At 45.6% G+C, this 24,992-nt stretch overlaps 1 protein-coding gene across 2 annotated transcripts in view; it reads left to right on the top strand.

Moving 5' to 3' along the window:
* PLXNA1 (plexin A1) overlaps positions 1-24,992 on the top strand; it is a 551,734-nt gene that overhangs the window by 274,732 nt on the left and 252,010 nt on the right. For both annotated transcript variants that reach the window (XM_030205992.1, XM_030205991.1), the window contains exon 4: positions 23,332-23,472. In XM_030205992.1, coding sequence (XP_030061852.1) covers positions 23,332-23,472 — 141 coding nt within the window. The remainder of the gene's footprint in view (positions 1-23,331; positions 23,473-24,992) is intronic.

Raw genomic sequence — 24,992 nt, 5'->3', positions numbered from 1 at the left:
TAGTTCACGACCATTTGTTTTGGCCTTCTTACCCGCTGTAGTAAAAAGGGCCCTGGCACACGGAAAAAACAGCCCCCGCTGCTACTGCAGGGCTCTTTTTCCCGCAGCTTAGTAAAAGGACCCCTGAGCGAACAGTTACAGTCTATGAAAAAAGCAGGAGCCAGATGAGTCTGTCCCTGTGCTCACTTATCCATACTTGTAACACAGAAAACGGTGTGTTGTCCTGTGTGCAGAAATCCCCTGCTTTGTATTGTTGTGTCCTTGTTTTTCAACAGAGAATCACTGTTAAGCCCAGTTTGTAATTGCAAAGCTGAAAGGTAAGCCTTAAAGCTGTGATGGAACAGACATTTGAGGTCATATTGCCCAGAAGTGGATTATGAGGACTAGCCATATGCTATGCAGAATTCCTTTGGCCTTCGGGGGTAGAAAAGACATTATAAAGGAGACACAAATGGGCAGATCATACGTTTCAGGGTTCAGTCAGTGAGAGGGCAGCGGTCCTTGTTGCATGGATTCTTCTCGGGAAGGGACAGGGCTCTGAGATCGAATCAGCCTCTCTGTTTCCTTATGTTTAACGTGACCTTGTAGCTCTTTAATGGATGTTCGTCTTCCTCTGGTACAAGGCTCTCTACTTGGATGGTGCTTTATCAGTAACAATAGAAGAGGTTGGAACCCTCTAGCCAGGATGATTGAGAGATATTCAATCCCCTCTTTCCTCCCTGAAAGGGATCCTTGAGATGAAAAGCCTTGATGAAATTCCATTATTTATAAACATCTATTGACTTTGAGAAGAAAATGTGGAATACATTGGATGAAACTGGCGTTGCGGGGAACCCACTGATCTTGTATCCTCCACCTCCTCCCTCTTGCCTCTCTCTGCCAGTCTCCATAGGTTCTGTTCATTACGAATTAGTACTGCTCATAAAATAATTGATTGTGTAAGTCACAGGGCCTGGATGGTGGTTAGATCTGCATACAGTTTGAGGATTCCTATCCCAACAGCAAAAGAAAGGAACAAGGAAACAAGAATGAGCAGAGTGCAAATTAGCCTTGTCGACTCATTTGTAGCTTGCTTTGTTGATTAAAGGATTTTCAAAACGCTCTTGAAACTCAATGTAGTGTGTATGTGTTTATTATTGTGATTAATTTGTCTGAGCTCAGATTATCTTTGGGTGCAAATTCTTTAATGAGCCATTCTGACCCTTGGTTAGCAGTTCGGCTAAAGTGAAATTGGAGCCAGAAAGAAAAACTCAGAGGCTGGGTTTCAGCTGGTTGGCTGCTGTCTAAAGAGAAGCAGGTAGCTCAGCTCTGCACAGAATAGACTGCGGAATCTGTTGCCCTAAATTTAAACGGACAAACTGTCCCTTCGTAATTCTGAATATATCCACATAACGTTTGGCCCTGTCTTTGATCTGCTGCCTCCTAAATGCGTAGAGCAAACATTTGGGGTGGCCAGACCTAGATTTCCAGCATAAATGATTTATACAGTTAACTACATAAATTATCTTGAATACTGACCTGACAGCTGTTGAGTGTAAATCTCATCCTTCCTATGAAGATTTATTGGTAGATGAGGTTATTGGACCACAATGATTAATCATTAAATTTGAGGAAACATTAGCGAAATCCTCCATGTTGAAAGGGTTAGTGCAATGGGATGAGAATCAGGGGGAACTGGGTTCAGTTCCCACTGTAGCTCCTTTTGACCCTGGGTTCAAGTCACTTAACCTTCTATTGCCCCAGGCAAAGGTAAACACCACTTTGGTTGTTCCCACAGAAAGGCAATATATCAAATCCATGACCCTTTATCCTTTCCTGGCTTGTAGTGCTAATACAATGTGAAATGTTGGCTGACTTTTTTTTTTTTTTTAATCAGGAAATTATGGTGTGAGTTGGGACAAGAGAAGGTGGAAAATAACACATTTGTGGGACAAAGTTGGAGGAGGGGGACATTTTGCTCTGGATAAACGTGAGGGAGGTGACAAGACTTTTGGAATTGTAAACAGATCTACTGTGGCATATTGACAATAATAATAATTACAACATAATACGTTATCTTGAAAATTATTTATCAGTGCTGAGTGGTGAGGGTCCAGTCTTCAGAAGGTAGTTGTCTACGTTACCTATGGCTACAGTTGGGCCTGAAAAAAATCGAGGTTGAGTTGAGGGTGCAAGGCCTGTGCTCTACTGGCACTTAAATACATCATATCCTCCCCCTCTCTCAGTAGATGGCTTTTGAGAAGACTTTACTAAAGCTGTTGGCCACTTGTGGGACAACGGTTATCCCTCCTCCGTCCTAGTGGACTGCTGTGGTCACCGACAGTCTAGCACACTTTCCCTCTTGCTGGGCTTAGTGCCTCGGAAGACTTTCTGCTTCAAGCTCTTACGGATGTCTAGTCAAAATAATTATGTGATAATATAGCGATGGTTTCTTTTTTGCAGAGCAAACTTCCCCTGCGTTTTTTTTCCTCCTTTGACTAGTACTGTAATAGTGCAATTATGCAATTACTCCAGAATCTAGCATTCCTTGCCGCTTAAATGAGAAACAAAAAAAAAAGTCTTTCTTCTCCCTTTTTAATAGATAGATTCGTATTTCTGTTATCTGTTGTGTTCATCTAGGCTGCAATTAGGAAAAGAAAACAAATAAATAGGTTTCTCTCTGTGTTTGCAGCAGCAGGAAAGCTGAATGTTCTGGGAACCTTTGGGGGGTGGTGAAAGGAGGAATCCACAAGAGGAGGCATTGGGGCAACTGGCTCCAAACACCCAAGAAGAGTCATAAAGCACCATTTCTACGGATTTCTTCTCAAAATGTCCAAATCGCTACTTTCGAAACCTGTTTTGCAGACATTTATCTATGCATTTCATCTGCAGTGAGTCCAAATCACAAGGAGGCGTGTCAGGGGTGTTTTGAAGGTGGGCTTAGGAGCGCTCAGCCCGGAATACCCTGTATAAAATAGCACTGAGCATGACTTCCCCCCCCCCCCCCCCGCCATTTACCGAATCTGGCTCTTAGCTCACCTTCTATAACTACCCTAATCACTCCCTACCCTCTTCTTTCTTCCCTTACTTAATCGCTACACATTACTAAATGTACCTGATATCCTGAAATGAGAATGTTAACAAAACTATGTAAGCCACTTTGAGCCTGCAAATAGGTGAGAAAAGGTGGGATACAAATGCAATAAATAAATAAATTGTATTTATCTTTTTGAATTTCTTTGGAGGGGGTGTGTCAGGGATAGAGAATGGGCATGGAAGAGCTATCGAGCTAGAATGCTGACATTAGGGTGTCCTAACTGAATAACGCTGGCTTAACATGAGAGCCCTGAACACTCCTAAATAGGAAGATATAGTGGAATTAGAAAATGTACAGAGAAGGGCAACGAAAATGATAAAGGGGATGGGATGACTTTCCTATGAGGAAAGGCTGAAGCGGCTAGGGCTTTTCAACTTGGAGAAGAGACGGCCGAGGGGAGATATGAGAGAGGTCTATAAAATAATGAGTGGAGTGGAACAGGTAGACGTGAATCGCTTGTTTACTTTTTCCACAAATATTATGACTAGGGGGCATGAGATGAAGCTACAAAGTAGTAAATTTAGAGGGGCATAATCGAAAGGGACACCCAAGTTTTGCTGAGGATGTCCTCGCAAAACGTCCCGGCGAAGGGGCGGGGAAACCTGTATTATCGAAATAAGATGGATGTCCATCTTTCGTTTCGATAATACGGTCGGGGATGCCCAAATCTTGAAATTTAGGTCGTCCTTAGAGATGGTCGTCCTTCCACTTGGTCGTTTCTGATTTTCGGCGATAATGGAAACCAAGGACGCCCATCTCAGAAACGAACAAATGCAAGCCCTTTGGTTATGGGAGGAGCCAGCATTCGTAGTGCACTGGTCCCCCTGACATGCCAGGACATCAACTGGGTACCCTAGGGGGCATTGCAGTGGACTTCATAAAATGCTCCCAGGTGCATAGCTTCCCTACCTTGTGTGCTGAGCCCCCCCCATACCTACTACCCACAACTGTGCACCACTACCTTAGCCCTTACGGGTGAAAGGGGGCCCCTAGATGTGGGTACAGTGGGTTTGTGGTGGGTTTTGGAGGGCTCACATTTACCACCACAAGTGTAACAGGTAGGGGTCCGCCTGCCTGAAGTACACTGCACCCACTAAAACTGCTCCAGGGACCTGCATACTGCTGTGATGGACTTGAGTATGACATTTGAGGCTGGCACAAAATATTATTAAAGATATTTTTTGAGGGTGGGAGGGGGTTAGCGACTACTGGGGGAGTAAGGGAAGGTCATCCCCAATTCCCACTGGTGGTCATCTGGTCAGTTCGGGCACCTTTTTGAGCCTTGGTCATAAGAAAAACAGGACCAGGTAAAGTCATCCAAGTGCTCGTCAGCGACGCCCTTTTTTTCCATTATGGGTTGAGGACACCCATGTGTTAGGCATGCCCGTCCCGCCTTCGCTATGCCTCTGACACGCCCCCATGAACTTTGGTCATCCCCGCGACGGAAAGCAGTTGGGGACGCCCAAAATCGGCTTTCGATTTGGACGACCCTGTAAGAAGGATGCTCATCTTCCGATTTGTGTCGAAAGATGAGCGTCCTCCTTTTTCGAAAATAAGCCTGTTAATATGAATCGGAGAAACTTTTCTTCACTCAACGTGTAATTAAACTCTGGAATTCATTGCCAGAGAATGTGGTAAAGGCGGTTAGTTTAGTGGGGTTTAAAAAAAGGTCTGGCTGGCTTCCTAAAGGAAAAGTCCATAGACCATTATTAAATTGACTTGAGAAAATCCATTGCTTATTTCTGGGATAAGCAGCATAAAATGTATTGAACCTTTTCAGACCTGGATTGGCCACTGTTGGAAACAGGATACTGGGCTTGATGGACCTTTGGTCTGTCTCAGTGTGGCAATACTTATGCACTTATGTGCTAATGTTAACATTAGTGCATGCAAAGAAATTCAACAAATGGGAAAATGGCTGTCTTATGGGCTTGGTTCATGAGAAAAGTCTCCTATTACTAGCACAGCATAGTAAAAATGGTCCTGTTGTTCATAGCTGGACATTGGGTTGTAGCACTCTGCAAAGTTATATGGTTAGACTCATCTGTAAACTCTCCAACCCCCGTTTCCTCCTCCCTCTCAATTATAAACACTAAATAAACGGTAGCTCTTACAAATGTAATTGTGAGTTACTGGCTGCCTGCAGATTATGTCGCTGCCTCTTGAAGCCGTCTCAGGGTCCTCTCTCTTAATTAAGTGCATTTGTTTTGTAAAACTGCCTAAAAATAATCCTCAGATGATGTTATCTCGATGCTGGAGGTGAATCAAAGCCACCGCCGCTTTAATTAAGCTGAGCCTCAGTTTTGTTTGTGATGTGGTATACATAACATTTCCATCCTAAACAGCTGGCGCCGGGAGCCTGGCTTTGGCGGAAGTGGGGGGTTGAAGGTGGTACATTTTGCAAATTGTATCTTTTCACGCTTCTGTTAATTGTGAAGAGCAACATTTTACATTTCAAAACATGCTGTCTTTACCTGAACACAGGTAAAAGTTGAACGATGCTGAATAGCACACATACCTTACACACAGGGTGGGTGGGCAGTTGTTCAAGTACTACTGATTTTTTTCCAGCTTGGATTTTGGGAATGCCTTATAGCCTTATGAAAGAAGATGCAGTGCTGCTTGCAGTTGGTTTCTCCGTGGGTTGGGTAGTCAGGTAGACATTATGCTGATTTTGGAGAGATTGCATTGGCTTCCGGTAGAGTATAAGTGCTGGTTCCTTAGAGTTCAAGGTTCGGCATGGTATGAGGCTGTTATCTATTGGCTGTGTCGAGGAACCAAGAGGAGTTGAGGTCAGCTTCTAAAGGGTTGTCCACACTACAGTGTTTGAGGTTGCAGTTGATACAGATTAGGGCATTTCCAGTTGTTGCACTGACTGTTGAATAAATGGCCTGAGCAAGTACGATTGGGTTCGGCATGGTACGAGGCCATTATCCATTGGCTGTGTTGAGGGGCCAAGAGGAGTTGAGGTCAGCTTCTAAAGGGTTGTCCACACTACAGTCTTTGAGGTTGCAGTTGATACATAGTAACATAGTAGATGACGGCAGAAAAAGACCTGCACGGTCCATCCAGTCTGCCCAACAAGATAACTCATATTTGCTGCTTTTTGTGTATACTCTACTTTGATTTGTACCTGTGCTTAGGTACAGATTAGGGCATTTCCAGTTGTTGTACTGACTGTTGAATAAATGACCTGAGCAAGTACGATTGGAACCAGACTATCTGCAATTCTGTCAACAGGTCAAAGCTTGCTGTAGAGTAAGCTTTTGGAGTTGTGAGAAGGTGCAGTGCTGTGGATGGAGATTATGGCTGGTAGTTTATCCCTGGGGGGGGGGGGGGGGGGGTATTTATGTTGGAAGGATAGCAAGGATTATTGTATTAAATAACTGGAATTCAAGGTGTTATTTTCTATAATGTTCTCGTTTTTGCAAGTCACCTTGGGTGATCTGATAGAAGTGATGGATACATATGAATAAATAAATAACAGTTTGTGGAAATATCTTCTTTGCCCATACATGGCTGATTGGCTATGGAAAGTTGCCTTCTCTCACCCAGAATCGGTAGATTCACTGGGCTGTCTGCTTCTTCCCTTGAAAGAGTGCCTGAGTCCATTCCTGTTTTGTCAGATGCATCAGGCACTCAAGGCCGTCTTTCTGAGACTGGAAACCTTTTGCGCCAGAGCCTTGTTTATTTTTGTATCTTTTGTTTCTTGAGGGAGTTGTGCCCTGTCTTTAAAACAGTTTATAACAGCTTTCATGGGCTCCATGTGTGACCTTGGGCAAGTCTCTTCGCCATATGGCAGAGCAGCTATGAAAATGGCACTTGCCCCAGGATTTGCAGATTCCTGAATCCAATTTGGTGAAATTTGCCAAGTGAGAAATTAAAATTGGCCCTGGTAGAGGCCAATGCCTTTCCTGTTATAAAGGTTATTGTTTATAAAAAAAAAAAATGTTGGTTTTGGCTCTTGGTGACAGCTTTGTGAATTTGTTCTCATATCTACTCAGTTTGTTGGCTTTGTAAGTGCTAGGTTTACATTTAGTTACTGCAGAGTGGAAATAGCATGCCAAGTTTAGGAAGTGTTTTGTATTTTCTATCAGTAATGTCACTGGTTAGCTGACAACACTAGACCTGGCAAGGATATTTTAAACATATATTCAAATGCATTTTTCAATAGGTGTGCATGCAAAGAATATGTTCAATTCTTCCATGTATTTACCTGAAATACTTGACATGGTTGATGCCTGAAAGGGGCGGATCAATCAGCCTCAAGTGGCACTGCAGACCCACTTCCATGTTTAGCAGTCCTTAAGTACTGTAGGTGTTCTGGTATGTGGTCAGCCCTAGATGATGTGAGTACACATGAGACCACCTGTATGGTTAACACCAGTTACTATTAAGCTGACTGTGCAGATCTAAGACCCCTTTCCTTAGCATCCCTCCGGACCGGTCCAGGGATTGACTGATGGGTTATGCACCTCCTCCAGCAGATGGAGACTGAGAACTTTGAATCTAGAGAGCCCATAAAAGCCCTGGCCACATAGCCCTAGACTCAGTATTCTCAGTCTCCAGCAGGTGGAAGGAGGTAAGAGCCCTTTTAGTCTCTTCAGGGAATTTTTTTTTCTTTTTGACTTCAGTTAAAATAAAATACATAGGAGAGGATTTTTATTCTGCTTTCCCTTCTGTGCCCAGAGTATTTTGGCTTGGTGGGACTGAGTGCAGTGCACACTCTAGTCAGCCCTGAGGTTTTACACCCGGAGGCATCGGGTCTCTCCCTCAACTTTCCTCCTTTCTGCTAAATATTAAGAAGCATTTTGACTTAAGTACATAAGTAATGCCACACTGGGAAAAGACCAAGGGTCCATCGAGCCCAGCATCCTGTCCACGGCAGTGGCCAATCCAGGCCAAGGGCACCTGGCAAGCTTCCCATATGCTGTGGAAAGCCTCAGCTTCAAATTATTGGGACAATATTCAAAGCAATTTAACTGGCCAGAAATGGCTCCTGACTGGATAAGTCACTTGTTTGGGGCTAACCAGTCATTTTCAGCAACACCTAACCGGTTCGTAGCAGTGAAAATGTCCGGGTTAATGCTCAAATTGAAACCAGCTACTTTGAGGGCGTTCCAGGAACGGAGTCAGCCCTTGGCTGGTTACGTGCTGATTTTTTTTTTCTTACATTTGTACCCCGCGCTTTCCCACTCATAGCAGGCTCAATGCGGCTTACATATTATATACAGGTACTTATTTGTACCTGGGGCAATGGAGGGTTACTACTACTACTGTTTAGCATTTCTATAGCACTACAAGGCATACACAGCGCTGCACAAACATAGAAGAAAGACAGTCCCTAATCAAAGAGCTTACAATCTAATAGACAAAAAATAAAGTAATCAAATCAATTAATGTGTACGGGAAGGAAAAGAGGAGGGTAGGTGGAGGCGAGTGGTTACAAGTGGTTACGAGTCAAAAGCAATGTTAAAGAGGTGGGCTTTCAGTCTAGATTTAAAGGTGGCCAAGGAAGGGGCAAGACGTAGGGGCTCAGGAAGTTTATTCCAGGCATAGGGTGCAGCGAGACAGAAGGCGCGAAGTCTGGAGTTGGCAGTAGTGGAGAAGGGAACAGATAAGAAGGATTTATCCATGGAGTGGAGTGCATGGAGTGGAGTGTAGGGAAGGACGAGTGTGGAGAGATACTGGGGAGCAGCAGAGTGAGTACATTTATAGGTTAGTAGAAGAAGTTTGAACAGGATGCGAAAACGGATAGGGAGCCAGTGAAGCGACTTGAGGAGAGGGGTAGTATGAGTAAAGCGACCCTGGCGGAAGGCGAGACAGGCTGCAGAGTTTTGAACCGACTGGAGAGGGGAGAGGTGACTAAATGGGAGGCCAGCAAGAAGCAGATTGCAGTAGTCTAAATGAGAGGTGACAAGGGTGTGGATGAGGGTTTTGGTAGAGTGCTTGGAAAGGGGCGGATTTTACGGATGTTGTAAAGAAAGAAACGACAGATCTTGGCAATCTGCTGGATATGAGCAAAGAAGGAGAGTCAAAGATGACACCAAGGTTTCAAGCTGAGGAGACAGGGAGAATGAGAGAGCCATCAACAGAAATAGAAAATGGGGGGAGCGGGGGAGGTGGGTTTGGGGGGGAAAATGAGAAGCTCGGTTTTGGTCATATTTAATTTCAGGTGGCGTTGAGACATCCAGACAGCAATGTCAGACAAGCATGCTGAAACTTTGGTTTGGATGCAAGGTGAGATATCAGGGGTAGAAAGGTAGATTTGGGAGTCATCAGCATAGAGATGGTAGGAAAAGCCATGGGATGAGATTAATGAACCAAGGGAAGAAGTGTAGATAGAAAAGAGGAGGGGACCAGAACCTTGAGGTACGCCAACAGGCAGAGGGATAGAAGTAGAAGAGGATCCACCAGAGTGAACACTAAAGGTGCGGAGGGAGAGGTAGGAAGAGAACCAGGAAAGGACAGAGCCCTGGAATTTAAGTGAGGACAGGGTATTGAGAAGTATGCTGTGATCGACCGTGTCAAAAGCAGCGGAAAGATCAAGTAGAATGAGGATGGAATATTGACCTCTGGATTTAGCCAGTAATAGGTCATTGGAGACTTTAGTAAGCGCAGTTTCGGTTGAGTGGAGAGGATGAAAACCAGATTGTAGTGGGTCAAGAATAGCATGTGAGGAGAGAAAATCAAGGCAGCGGCGGTGAACAGCACGCTCAAGTAATTTGGAGAGAAAAGGAAGGAGGGAGATGGGTCGGTAATTAGAGGGACAAGTAGGGTCGAGTGAAGGCTTCTTAAGGAGAGGTGTTACCACAGCATGTTTAAAGGCAGCAGGGACAGTCGCAGTGGAAAGTGAGAGGTTGAGAATGTGACAGATAAAAGGAATAAGAGCAGGAGAGATGGCATTAAGAAGGTGGGTGGGAATGGGATCAGAGGAACAGGTGGTACATTTTGAGGAAGAAAGGAGAAGTGCAGTTTCCTCAATAGTAACTTCAGGAAAGGAGGAAAGGGAATGAGGGGAAGGAGAGAGAGGAGAATGGACTAGTGGAGGGAGAGGTGGTGAGGTAGAGAATGAAAGGTTTATCTTTTGAACCTTGTTGTGAAAGAATTCAACAAGGGTCTGAGGAGATAATGAAGGGGGAGTTGGGGGAGGGGGCACCTTGAGGAGAGAGTTCAGTGTGGTGAAGAGAAGTCGAGGGTTAGAGCCAAGAGAGTTGGTCAGTTGGATATAATAATCCTGTTTGGCACGTAAAAGAGCAGATTGGAAGGAGGTCAGCATGAATTTAAAGTGTAAGAAATCAGCAAGGGCTCGAGATTTCCGCCAGATGCGTTCGGCGGAGCGGGTACAGGAACGTAGGTAGCAGATATTAGAAGTCAGCCAAGGTTGGGGTTTTGTACGCCTTATAGGGAGGGTCATCAAAGGTGCAAGAGTGTCTAAGGCAGAGGATAGAGTATTGTTGTAAGAAGAAACAGCCTCGTTGACAGACGTGGATGGTGCCATAGTAGAGAGGAGGTTTGAAACATGGGAGGATAGAGATGAAGGGTCAATATCGTGAAGATTCCTAGATAAATTAGATAAGATAGGATGGGACTGGGAGGGAGGAGATTTAAGTGTGAAAGTTATAAGATGGTGATCAGAGGAGGGAAGATCAGAGGCAAGGAAACTAGAGGGTGAACAGTTGGAGGAGAAGATGAGATCAAGACAGTGACCATTTTGATGAGTGAGAGAGGTGGAGCATAGTTGGAGATTAAAGGAGGACGTTTAAGCTAGTAACTTGGAAATATAAGAGTTGGAAGGATCATTAACAGGAATATTAAAGTCACCAAGGATGAGAGAGGGGGAGGAAGGATCATGGAAGAAGGCAAGCCAGGCATCAAAGTCACTGAGAAAGGATGAAAGGGACTTATCAGGGGGACGATAAATGACCGCTATTCGAAGAGGCAGAGGAGAGAAAAGGCGGATAGAGTGGACTTCAAAGGAGGAAAAACAGTGAGATTGAGGTGGAAGAAGGGGTTGAAATCTGGAGGAGGGAGAGAGAAGTAGTCCAACACCGCCCCCGCGACCAGCAGGGCGAGGAGTATGTGAAAATAGATAACCGCCATGGCACAGGGCTGCGACTGAAGCAGAGTCATCGGGGCAGAGCCAGGTTACTGTTATGGCGAGCAGATGGAGGTGACACGAAATAAAGAGGTCCTGGATATAGGGGAGTTTGTTACAGATAGAGTGGGCATTCCATAGGGCGCAAGAGAAGGGCAGAGAAGAGGAGGGGAGTAGAGAAATAAAGATGAGGTTAGAGAGGTCGCGGTGAGATCTGTAGAGTTGGGATAATACTTGGTGAGGGGGGCCAGGATTGGGATTGGGTTAAATGACTTGCCCAGAGTCACAAGGAGCTGCCTGTGCCTGCAGTGGGAATTGAACCCAGTTATCGCTTTTATTATTCTGCTATTCTTAATTTATACTTTCTCTTACAATATGCTGTATTCCCTATTAATATGTAAGCCGCATTGAACCTGCTTTGAGTGGGAAAGCGCGGGATACAAATGTAATAAATAAATAAACAAATAAGGTGACTACATAAAAGTCAGTCCTATCTTTATGTGGTGCCCGATAGAGGGTTAACTGCTGAATATTTATTTATTTTTATTTGTTGCATTTGTATCCCACATTTTCCCACTTATTTGTAGGCTCAATGTGGCTTAGATAGTACCGTAAATGCATTCGCCAAGTCCGGTAGAGAAACAAATACAAGGCGATATTGTGGTTGAATAAGACATATCACACTCAGGGGTCCTTTTACTAAGCTGTGGTAAAAGGGAACCTGTGCTGGCATTATAGTGTGGTTTTAACAGGCGCTGAGGCCCTCTTTACCCGCAGCAGGTAAAAGGCTGCCTTTTTGGGGGAAGAAATGGTCGTGCGGTAAGTGAATCACTTGCCATGCGGCCATTTTGGGGTTGGGAGGGAGCACTTGCTGCCACTCATCAAGGTGTCGGTAAAGGCTTCCACGCTAACCCGGCGCGATTACCACTGGGTAAGCTCTGGCGCTGCAAAAATAGAAAATATTTTCGTAGGGTGTAGGAATTACCGCTGGGCTCCTGGAAATTCAGCGCTGAAGCCTAGACATGGCCCGGCGCTGAATTTCCAAGGCGTAATGCCGATGGCGGGTCCACAAAACGCTGAGCGCCTCTGGCAGAATATGAACTCCTATGTTTAGAAACACGGGTTCAAAAGAAGATATTGAAACAACTGAGGCACCTCCTTTGGGGAATTTGGTATCCGGATCTTCCTAAATGAAAATTTCCCCTTTCAGACCACCTGAGTTTAAGTTCATATTTTTTTCGGTGCCCACAGTGTAGATGGGGCTGGGGCAGGGTAAGTTTTTGGGAAGTAGATTAGGTGGATACATAACAATCTGAAAGTTAGATGCCCTCTACTTTGGGTGCTAAATGCTAGGTGAATTTTCAACCCAGTATCTTAGGTTTCTAAGGGGCTCTTTTGCTAAGGATTAGCACATGTTGTCTGCAGCAGGGCCCATGGGAACAAAATGAATCTAGAGTAGGCCTTACAAAACAGGTTTTTAATGATCGCCTGAAGTTTAGATGGTCATGGATCGTTTTCACACTCTTTGGTAGTGCATTCCACATTTGTGTACCTAGGTAGGAGAAATTGGATGCATAGGTTGACTTGTATCTGAGTCCAATGCAGCTTGGATAGTGGAGGTTCAAATAGGTACGTGACGCTCTGGTTCTGTTTCTGGTTGGAAGATATATCAAGTCAACATGTATCCCGGGGTTTCACCGTAGATAATCTTGTGGACCAAAGAGAAAATTTTGAAGGTAATACGTTCCTTGATTGGGAGCCAGTACAGTTTTGATCGGAGAGGTTTAGCACAATCAAAACGTGTTTTACCGAATATCAGCCTGGCTGCTATGTTTTGGGCTATCTGGCAAATTCATATTTTTTTATGTAAATGTGGCAATCCAGAAGTTAACTGGGCACTGGCCGATATTCCGACTGGTGCCTGGTTAACTTGTCAGTTAAAGTTAGCAGAGCCTTTCAGCTGTCCTTATGCGCTTTCTTAACCAGTTAGCAGACTGAGGGGCTCTTTTACATAGTAACATAGTAGATGACGGCAGAAAAAGACCTGCACGGTCCATCCAGTCTGCCCAAGACAAACTCATATGTGTATACCTTACCTTGAATTTGTACCAGTCCTTTTCAGGGCACAGACCATATAAGTCTGCCCAGCAGTATTTCCCGTCTCCCAACCACCAGTCCCGCCTCCCATCACCGGCTCTGGTACAGACCGTATAAGTCTGCCCTCCCCTATCCTAGCCTCCCAACCACCAACCCCTCTTCCCCCCACCTGCTCCGCCACCCAATTTCAGCTAAGCTTCTGAGGATCCATTCCTTCTGCACAGGATTCCTTTATGCATATCCCACGCATGTTTGAACTCCGTTACCATTTTCATCTCCACCACCTCCCGCGGGAGGGCATTCCAAGCGTCCACCACCCTCTGTGAAAAAATACTTCCTGACATCTTTCCTGAGTCTGCCCCCCTTCAATCTCATTTCATGTCCTCTCGTTCTACCGCCTTCCCATCTCCGGAAAAGATTTGTTTGCTAAGCCGTGTAGGTGCTAATGCGCGCCCAACGTGCGCAGATTCGGAGCTACCGCTGGCCCGGGTGGTAATTTTATTTTTTTATGCGTGTCCACTATGCGTGCCAGAAAAATTATTTTATTTTCTGGCACACGGCGCTAACCGGGCGGTAATTGGCATTGTACGCGCGCTGATAATTACCACCCTTTTAATGCATGAGACCTTACCGCTAAGTGAATGGATGACGGTAAGATCTCAGACCAAAATGGATGCATGCCAATTTTTATTTTGCCGCACGTCCATTTTCGGCAAAAAGAAAGGCCTTTTTTGCTTGCGCGCTGAAAAATGAATCTGTGGTCGACCAAAACACGCGCCTACACTAGCACAGGCTATTTTTCAGCGCACCTGAGTAAAAGGACCCCTGAATGTTTGTAGTTACCAGTTAAGTGCTGGCTCCAGCCATGCTCCGCCCGTAACCTACCTGGTTAGTGCTTTGACAGTCAGAGCAGAGGAGATATTCAGCCATACTGTCCGGTTAAGTGGCACTGAAAATTGTGTTCCGGGTCACTCAGCGGAGTTTAACCTGGCAGGAGCCTCTCTTGTCTGGTTTAACCCCTTAAAATATCGATCCCTGAGAAAACTGAATCCCCTCAGAAGATACTCTCCCTCTGCAAAAGTTCATTTGGATTAGGTGCTTTTATGATAGGAATTTGTTGTCCGTGCTCTGTCCTAGCCAGTGGTTTGTGTTTATCGGACATAAACGAAGGTTTTTCTGCCACCATTGCTTCCCCCCCCCCCCTTTTTCCTTTTAGTTAACGACTCGTCTGCCATGTTGAAATGATTTCCTTAGAGGGTGCTGAGGGCTCTGAAGGGATTTTATTAAGTTGACTGGATATTACGTTAGCTTGGAGAAGTCAGTCACAGCCCAGGGATGCCAATTGTGTTAGAGAATGAGCTTTTGAATTTCAGCTCCCCCTGCTCTCCCCAAGCGCCTCACGATTCTTACTACAGCCTTTCCTAATGCACTTACTGTCTGTATGATTTAAAAGTGCTGTAGTTAGGAACATCTTAACTCGATTTCCAGCATGAAAGCCATTACTGCATGTGAGATGTTGGATGCAGTCAGGGAAAAACCTTTCTGAACTGTTGCTGACCCGTCTCGTTGACCTTTCCCTTTGGCGTGTGAAATTGGTCAGTTGTGCGCAGGACTACTGGCTTTGCACTTCCATGTCCAGACATATCTGGAGCGTAGGCACCTAGGAAAGAGTTGAATTTTGTGAAGAACTTGAAACTAAGACTTCATCTTGCAGGTTTTTGCTGAAGCAGAAACTTCATTGAGCAGCAAAAGTTGCTGTGCCCCTGGCAGTAGTCAGTGCTAGTCAGCTGTGCATATGTGGCTAATACTTATCCTCTTAAAAGAAAGATAATCAGTGTTCTTCCTTCATGGAGGAGTAGCCTAGAGGGCAGAGCAGGGAGCTGAGAACCAGGGTTCAGATTCTTTTTCTCCTAATGATTCTCTGAGAACTTGAAGACCTCACCTCACCTTCCTTTGCCTCAGGTGTAAATCAGGGGCGTAGCCAGACCTCGGCAGGAGGAGGGTCCAGAGCCCGAGGTAGATGGGGCACGGTTTAGCCCACCGCCCCCCCTGCCGCTGCTGCTCCTCCTCTGCCACTTTCGACCCTCCCCCGCTGCCAGGTACCTTTGCCAGCTGAAGTATTCTTCAGCGCCGGTCTCTGGCGCCTTCTCTGATCTGTTTCTGTGAATCCTGAGTCCTGACTCCTGATGTACTATGGTGGCGGGGGGAGGGGGGGTCGAAAGTGGCAGGGGAATGTTGGGGGGGGGGGCAAAAATAGAGGGGGCCAGGGTCTGTGGGGGCCCATTGCCCTGTGGCCCACCTAGCTACACCTCTGGAAAGATGGCATCGGTGGACAGGGGTGGGAAGGGTTGTTCTCCTCTCTCTAAAACTCTCCTCGCCTCAGAATTAGGATGTAAGCTAGGGCAGTGACTGGAGATGGGGTACTATTTCTGAAAGAGATGGCACTTGCTTTACCCAAGGAGAAGATCTTGACTTTGGGGGGGGGGGGGGGGGGGGGAAGAGAAGGCTTAAGAGCCACTAACTTCTTTTATTATTATTTATATCTTAGCGGAGTGGATAAATGTGGAGAGGTGAGGGGTCACTCATGAACCATCAGGGACACTATTACCTGGGGGGTGGGGGGTAGAGATCTTATAGGATCTTATAACCCCAGAACAGCTTTTAGTGCTGTTTTACCATAGCTTAGTAAATAGGTCTGGTGGATCAGGGAAAATCCCGCTGTACAGTATGTGAATTTGTAACTCGCTGTGAGCTGATGCTTGGGAAAGGCAAGTAATAAAAGTCAAATCAATAAGAATTAGTGAGGCAGGATAATGTTATTTCTTAGAGATAACAGAAGAAAGTGCTAATCTAGAAACAATATCAGGTCTCATTTTAAAATCATTAATTGGATTAAGCTCTTGTTTTTGCAATGAACATTTGTTGTATTATCTGTTTGGTATCTAATATTCAAATAGGTCTTACTTAAGTATTTAGCACCTGATGTTCAGTGGCTGCCAGATAAAGCGAAGCACCAGCAGTGGGCTTAATCCGTACGTCCAGCGGCTGAGCATATGTGACCAGCACTTCTGGATCTTTGTTTTCTTCTGCCACTGTGATGCTGTTTCAGTGCATTAACTGGATCTGCTTTTTTGCAGGCTTGACGTAAGATTATGCAGAAATTCTGTCCTAAGTTGTCCGGATATCGGATAGGGGTGCTGGATATCGCCATTATCTGCATAACTGGTGGTGGGAAACCTACTCAGCTATTAAGTGCCAGTGTCCAGATAATGGCCAGCACTGAACATCTGGGAATATTTTTTTAACACTGTGGCTGGCGTTAGAAAGAAATGCTGACGGAGGATTTTAAATATTGAATTGTTAGTTTTGAAAATGCGTAGAAACAGAGAAAAATGAGAGCAGTTAAAGATCATGTGGCCCATCTAAGCTGTCCATCCCTGTCATCTACTATCCCTTCCTCTCCCTTAGAGATCCTAAGCACTTTCTTGAATTCATCTCATTCCAGAGCTTCCATTCAATTGCAACTCGCCTGCTGTGTATTTATGCCGCATAACTATTTAAATGTCTCTATCATATCTCACCTCTCCCAATTTGCTTCCAAAGAATACATATTGAGACCTTTTAAGACTGGCCCCCATATGCTTTATGACGAAGACCACTGGACTGACTCCATCCTATTTATATCTTTTTGAAGGTGCGGTCTCCAGAATTGTACACGGTACTCTAAATGAGGTCTGACCAAAGTCTTATACAGGGGCATCATCACCTCTTTTTTTTTTCCTACTGGTCATTCCTCTTCCTATGCACCTGAGCATCTTTAATTCTAGCTTTCACCATCACCTTTTCTACGTGATTGGCCACCTTAAGTTCATCACATACGATGACACTCTAGTCCAGTTCCTCTCTCATGCACAAAAGTTCTTCACCTCCTAAACTGTACAGTCTACCTCTCCAGATCTAACCTCCCCCAAGCCCATCGTTTCTCCCTGGGGAAGCACACAAATTGTTCACCCCAGTCATACTTTTACCTGAGGAATGGCTGGCGACTTTCCATAAAGCTTATTTTCCTGGCTAGATGTTTTTTGAGAATGGCCCTCTTAATTCAGATATATTTGTATTTTACTTATTACATGTTACGTTACATTTTATTAAAACGCTTATATCCCATACTAGCCTCAAGAGTCCAGTGTAGCTAACAATTCACCAGGGGTGAGACCTTTGTAACCAAACAAACTCGGCGAATTACAGGGTTCCTCATTAATTCTCTAACTTACATTTTCCTGAAATAAGAAACAATTCACCATGTCTAATTGCCATGGTGCTGTAAGTGTGGAATAACGTGGCAGCAGTTTCTAGAAAGCAAATTTACAAGTCATTGCTCAGCTGTGGTTCAGTAGTTTCAGTAGAGAGTGATTGGGGGAGGGGGAAGGGGGTGGTCGGCGTGGTGTTGCCGTGCAACCATGTTTCCTCACCGGTCAGTGTAAAACACACTGCAGGCTCATCCCATGGGCTCCCCTTGGACATGGGAGGTTGCAAATTGTATGATGTTACCATAGCAACCTCACACCATCCCCTGGCGCATGGAGTCAGCATGGCAGCTTTGCCGTTCGAATCAGCGGCGATAATTAAATGGAGTTTGTTAGCTTCTCACACATACGGCAGCGGAGCAGGGCTGAGTCGACCTTGGTTTTCTCATGGCATGGTGTAATAATCCAGCTCTCTGCAGTGCTTTTCATCCAAGTGAGGGTTGCACTGTTTGATGTGCTCTTGGTTAAGCAAAAAGATGGTGTCTTACAGAGACTTTTCTGCAGGCTATACAAACGCATTTATAATTCAGTTCTGGAAAAGAATCCAGACGTCAGTAGCTTTCAGGTGTGACTGACTCTGAGGTTGGTCCACTCTGTAATTAGGCACAGTGTAGGGATGGTTTGTTTTCTACGTTAACATCATATAACATTGTATGATTAAGCCAATCTGCGGATAAATTGTTGGGCAGACTGAATGGACCGTACAGATGTTTATCTGCCATCATTTACTGTGTTACTTCTCTAGTGGACAGTGTGGCAGGTCATTTTCAGGTGGGTGGAAGGTACAGTTGAAAAAACAGTATGTAGGTGCTGTGCCCAGGGTGGCACAGTCTGTAATAAAAGCTGTGTCTGAATCATAGCTCATTGCTCCAGCCAGGATACTAATCAGCTGCTCCCTGCGGGCTAGCAGGAAGGGAGTTCATAAGAGAACGTGGCATCTACAGCTCTGCAGAGGCTCCCTCCTTGTTCATACCTGCTCCCTGGGTTGCTCTGACCTCCCTGGAACCTGCTTGTGCCTTGTGCGGTACGTGTAGAGGCCCCGTCCAGTCCACTCTCTCCTGCGCTGGACAAGCGCTTATAAGAGACACCTCATAAACATTTCCCTCTCATCTGAGCGGGAGTCCTCCACCCAGTGACGTACCAAGGGGGTGGGGGCGGTCCGTCCCGGGTGCACGCCGCTGGGGGTGTGCCGCGCGCCAGTCAGCATCGTTCGTTTCCATGCTCCCTCTGCCCCGGAACAGGAAGTAACCTGTTCCGGGGCAGAGGGAACATGGAAACGAACGACGCTGACTGGTGCGTGGCACCCCCCCCCCCCAGCGGCGTGCACCCGGGGGGGGATCTTTCGCCAGGGTGGGGGGTGTCCCTTTGCCGGGGGGGGGGGGTCACGCTGCATGGGGGGGGCGCTGCACCCGGGGGGGGCGGGGCGCATCGGCGATCCGCCCCGGGAGTCAGCGCCCCTCGGAACGCCACTGCCTCCACCTACAGTCCTACCAGTGGGTGGTGCTGTTTCGCTGTCACATTTTGAATAGTGAGGGACAGGCGAGCTCTGCAGGATTCCAAGGAACCTGCCTATCCCTAGTGACTGAAAACACAATATTGTAGCACCACCCTCTGCTGGCAGCAGTGCAGTTAGAGGCAGAAGTGTAGCCAAGTTGAGGGCACAGGGGGAGCAGAGAGTGGACTTCCGACAGCGCCTGCGTGAATTTTAAACGTGATAGATCGCTTGAAAAATAGGCGCCGTCGGAAGTCCGTTTGCAAGTTGTAGAATCGCCCAGTTCATAAGGGTTTGAGGCTAGTGCACAGTGTAGCTTTTCATATCTAATCCCTTCTTTCATCCTAATGGAACCTGAAGAGAAGCTCTTGATCTCTCTTCGTTCTCTTTGATGGAACCTGCCGTCCACAAAGCACTTTTGCATTTTATCAAGTCCTTTAATAAAATGGACACAAAGACTTGTGAAATCCCTGAGCAGAAGCCGCTCACAGCCATAAGAAAACGTCTTTCTAGCAGGTCCCGGTAGCTGTTAGCTAACCCTTGAACCAAGGTGTCCTCAGAGAGGCGATGGTTACAGTTTCTTACACCTCTTTGCTTTCTTGCTGCAAAATAGAAAAGCTTTCAAATGGTGAGTCCCCATGGAGTCAAACACGGTTTAGCTCAGAGAGGAAGAGATAAAAATTTCACTGTACTAAGTAGTGGACAGTTGAAGTTAATGAGAGGCAATGCTCTTGAAGTTAGTTTGTGGTAGTAGAATATTTTGGGGGAAAGGGCAATAATTCTTTATAAGAAGGGATTTTCACCTCTAAGAGTGAATGTTAGGAAGGAGGAAAAGTGGTTTATGGGTGGACTTGATGGCAGTTGAGGGTCATAGTGTCCATACATCTCCTAGGGAAGGGCTGTGAGTCAGCTGAAGGGGGGCTGCTGCAGGCCTTGAGACATGACCCATGAGATTACTGGAAAAGAACAATATGGGGACACAATGGGAACTAGCTGAGAAGGAATGAGAGATCTGACAAAGGAAGATTTATAGGAAAAAGACTGTGCAAGAGCTATCAGATGTCCTGGATGTATAGAGTCTCAACAGGTCCCCTGAGCATTGCAGCAAAAAGCATCCAGTTGCTACTCCTGGGAGAATTCTGCTCAAAAGAGTGAAAATGCTACACATAGCTTTGTAAAATTCTGCTTGCTTTTTTCTAAAATTTTACTGTAAAAATTTTCCATCATATCTCTGACTCCTTTCTATCCTCCTGGGCTTGACTGACACCCCCTCCCCCAAAACAGGGCTGTCTCACTTCTCAGACTAAACTCTCCCCAGCTTTCTCTCACTCTCCAACTCTCTTGCTTCCCAGCTTTGCTGGACCCCCCCCCCCCCTCCCTGGGTGTGATCTCCCTCCCACCCACGGCCAGGTTTCTCTGCTCTTTCTACAGGCTCAGTACCCCAGCTGCCTCCCCCATCCTGATTTTTTTTTCTTTTCCACTCTTTCCTTATCTCCCAGTACTGCCCCCAGTGTCTATCCCCCTCCCTGCTTTTTCTCCCTTTTCTCTTCCCCTAGTCAGGTCTGGTGTTAGGAGAGGGAGCAAACAGGGCAATTGCGCTGGGCCCCCATTCCATAGGGGGACCCAACCTGCCTCAAGCTGAAGGAGGAGGCATAGCTTGCAGGCATGCTTTGGGGGCCCCCTTTTCAGTTCCTGCCCTGGGCCTCTGCATGTGTAACACCAGCCCTGCCCCTAGTTCAGGAGTTGGCAACCACAGTCCTCGAGGGCCACAACCCAGTCGAGCTTTCAGGATTTCCACAATGAGTATGGATGAGATCTGTATGTTTACAATGGAAGCACAGCATGCAAATCAATCTCGTTCATATTTATTGTGGAAATCTTGAAAGCCCGACTGGGTTGTGACCTTCAAGGACCATGGTTGCCCACCTCTGCCCTAATTAGATGCCGAGTTCTCTGTGTCCTCCCTAGTACTCTTTTTTTCCCACTTTCCAGCAAGTATGTTTTAAACCTTGTAGCCCACCTAGAAGGATAGTTTGGGCTATAAACACCCATCTTTCTCTCTCTGCTACCCCTCCCCAAATCCCCCTCAAGTTTTTTCTCCCCACAGCTTTCTCTCTTTCTCAGTCTCCCCCTCTCCCCCAACATGCACTCCCAGCTCTGCATAGTAGACCTTCTAGGTCAGGGGTGTCCAGCCTGGGTCCTCGAGGGCTGCAAACCAGTTGGGTTTTCAGGATTTCCCTGAGATCTATTTGCATGCACTGCCTCCATTATATGCAAATAGATCTCATGCATATTGTGGAAATCCTGAAAATCTGACCTGGCGAGGGCCGAGGTTCGACACCCCTGTTCTAGGTCTGTCCCTGTAACTGCAGTAGATGTCTCCTTCCTTGTCTGCCCCCTTTCCCCAAACCCCCAAAGGTCTACAAAATACTGAGTGGTGTAGAACTGGTAAAGCTAAATTGAATTTTTTTTTCTCAAGACATTTACATGGTAATACTTTTAAAATGAACTGGAGGAAATATTTCACTCAAAGAATAGTTAAGCTCTGGAACTCATTACTAAAGGAAGTAGTATCAGTGGTTTGGGTTTAAAAAGCTTTGGACAAGTTCCTAGAAGAAAAGTCTATAGTCTGCTATTGAGATAGATATGGGGAAAGTCACTACTTGTCTATGGGATCAGTAGCATGAATCTTGCTACTGTTTGGGATTCTATCAGGTACTTGTGACATGAATTCTCATTTGGAAACAGGATACTGGGCTAGATGGACCAATGAAAACGGTAACGGAATTCAAACATGCGTGGGATAAGCATAAAGGAATCCTGTGCCGAAGGAATGGATCCTTAGGAGCTTAGTCAAGATCGGGAGGCGGGGCTGGTGGTTGGGAGGTGGGGATAGTGCTGGGCAGACTTATACGGTCTGTGCCGGGACTGGTGGTTGGGAGGCAGGGATAGTGCTGAACAGACTTGTACGGTCTGTGCCAGAGCCGGTGGTTGGGAGGTGAGGATAGTGCTGTGCAGACTTATACGGTCTGTGCCAGAGTCAGTGGTTGGGAGGAGGGGCTGGTGGTTGGGAGGCGGGGATAGTGCTGGGCAGACTTATACGGTCTGTGCCCTGAAGAGCACAGGTACAAATCAAAGTAGGGTATACACAAAAAGCAGCAAATATGAGTTATCTTGTTGGGCAGACTGGATGGACTGTGCAGGTCTTTTTGTGCCGTCATCTACTATGTTACTATGGTCTGACCCAGTATGGCTATTCTTATGTTCTAACACCGATCAAGCTACAAGAGGAGGAGAAAGGCAGCTGATTTGAACATCATAGCTGTACTGTATCCTGTAATTTTCAAAACAGTCAGTCAGGCCTTAGGCAGCAGAGGGAAAGGACATGACCCAATATGCAGCCTTTCTCCTTATGTTCTCTGACCAGCCCGAGGACAAAAGGATGGCAGGGAGGCAGTTAAGCAGGTCATTAAAGCCCTCCATTGTCTGTTGGCCATGTGGCATGTTTTCTTTCTTGGTCACATGCTGAATTCTTGTGACACATGCAGATCTTTACATGGGGGGGGGGGGGGGGGAATTGCATGGCACAGTTGTACAGAATTCCCCCAGGAATAAACAGCTGCACACAAGTTCTGGTGTTGTTAACAATACTACTGTTTATCAGAGAGGTGGAAACCAGTTGACATTTCAGTGTTTTCGCATCTCTGATAAATAATGGAGCTGCTTAAAGCTGTAGGGCGTCTCTTGTCCCTAACATAAACACACTTGTGTGGATGGGTAGTTTTCGGGTGGTACTGATAGGATATTTATACCCTGTTGGTGGGGTGATGGTGTGAGAATACCTGTACCAAACTCGTGGTCTATAAAATTGCTTTTTGTTCTACTTGAACATCTAATGCAGAAATGTATTTGCAGATATTTTGATGAATGATTTATGTAACTTGATATTCATTGGTTATGTAATCTGTCAGCTCCTTTCCCTGGAGTCTCATTGAAAATGAGGTTTTTGGCTTAATCTAGCGTCCCTTGCCAACACATCCAAAATTAAAATAGAGTGTACACATGTCGGTGTGCAGGAGATCTCTAATAGTGAGCTGGCACTAATGCGGTGTTCAGGGTGGGCTTGGAAAGCTTAAAAGAAAAACAGCCAAATTAGGAGTCGGCTCCAACCCCCCCCCCCCCCCACTCCCAGCAGTAAGAAATGAAAATTAAGCAAACTCACAAAATCGCATTGCTCAACAGTTTTCTCTTTCTCCCTCAGATACTTGTGGATCTGGTGAGTCCCAGTGGGAGCCTGGCGGTACAGTACGAGAACGTGGCCATCGATGAAGGGAGTCCGATCCTCAGGGATTTGGTGCTGAGCCCCGATCGCCAATACCTGTATGCCATGACAGAGAAGCAGGTAAGCAGGCACCATGGGGTTTTCAGGAGATGGAGTATTGGTATTCGATGTCTTAATTTGTACGATGAGCAAACCAAATTGCCTTGGCGAAAGAACTCAGCAGGGGGTATAGTTCAAGAGCCCAAATGAAGACTTATCACCAAAATGTTCATATAAAGACAAAGTCACAGCTTAGAGTGTAATATAAAGCCCTCATCTACAGACTGAAGCCCATAGGCAAGAGCAAATATCACAGCTATTTTCTTAATCACAACCTTGGATCAGATGCACTATTTTCTCCTAAAAGTAAACTTCATCTGGTCCTTCAGCTCTACCTCACTTGGTACTCATTTCAGTGATGGTGAGTGAGCACTCTTATCATGGGCGAGCACTCAATCATCGTGCCATGGTGCACTGGGATGCCTTCAGGTATGTTCAGGTGTGCCATGGAAAAGTGAACACTGCCTGAGATTTGGGTCCAGATCAATGTTTCCTCTAAGGAGTGGCCTGGTGTATGCAAATTTTTTTTTTTCCTGTGAGCAACAAGTTTTAAAAACCAACAATTTTTGAGCACTAGTATTAGCAATGCATTTTTGTATATAGCACAAAACAACCCCATTTTTGTGAGCAACCATGTAAAATCTGTGAGCAGCGCGCCTAAAATGTACAAGCAATCGCTTGTGTGCTCTGCTTAGAGGGAATATTGGTCCAGACCTATACATGGCCCTGCTCTCAGCCTCTTGTAGCAACAAGCGGCATCGGTAGCGGCTCTGAAATGGGCAGGAGCTCCAGACTGAGAGTCACATAGGCCTCTGTCCTTCCTAAGTAAGTCCCAGAGCAGGGGAATTCCTTGGCAGTGAGTAGCACATGGATAGTCAGGTCAAGCATTGCATTGTACGCAGTAGCTCCTCCCCCTCACGAAGTTCCTTCCAGCCTCTTGGGGGGGAGAGGGAGAGAGATCAATTTGAGTGTTTTCCTAGCTTTTCATTAGAACATATGAGTTGTCTTCCATATAAACCTGTACCCTGGTTTATAAAATTATTCATGGTGAGGCCCCGATATATATATGTCAGAACTCATAGATCTACCAGCAAGGAATACAAAAAGATCATCACGCACATTCTTGAATCTTCATTATCCCAGCTGCAAAGGACTTAAATATAAATCAATATATGCATCTAGCTTCTCCTACGTCAGCACGCAACTATGGAATGCACTACCAAACACTATAAAAACAATACACGACTTGATTGCCTTCCGGAAATTACTAAAGACCAACTTGTTCAAAAAGACCTACAATAAGGATCCTTCATAAATGACCTGACATCAAAACTCTACTAGAACAAGATAACATTGAACCCTTTTTATTTGTTTACTTCAATTACATTGTTACTGTTGAATGTTATATACCACCCCTGTTCTTTAATGCCTGAAATGAACTCTATGTTTTCTAACCTATAATTTTATTTTATCATTTTCTGTACTTAAAATGTAATAAAGGTCCCAAAAAACAACAAGGCAAGCGATCTGCAAAATCCAAT

This window comes from Microcaecilia unicolor, chromosome 6 (assembly GCF_901765095.1).
Source record: "Microcaecilia unicolor chromosome 6, aMicUni1.1, whole genome shotgun sequence".
NCBI classification, from domain to species: domain Eukaryota; kingdom Metazoa; phylum Chordata; class Amphibia; order Gymnophiona; family Siphonopidae; genus Microcaecilia; species Microcaecilia unicolor.
This window is presented reverse-complemented; position numbering and strand designations above follow the sequence as displayed.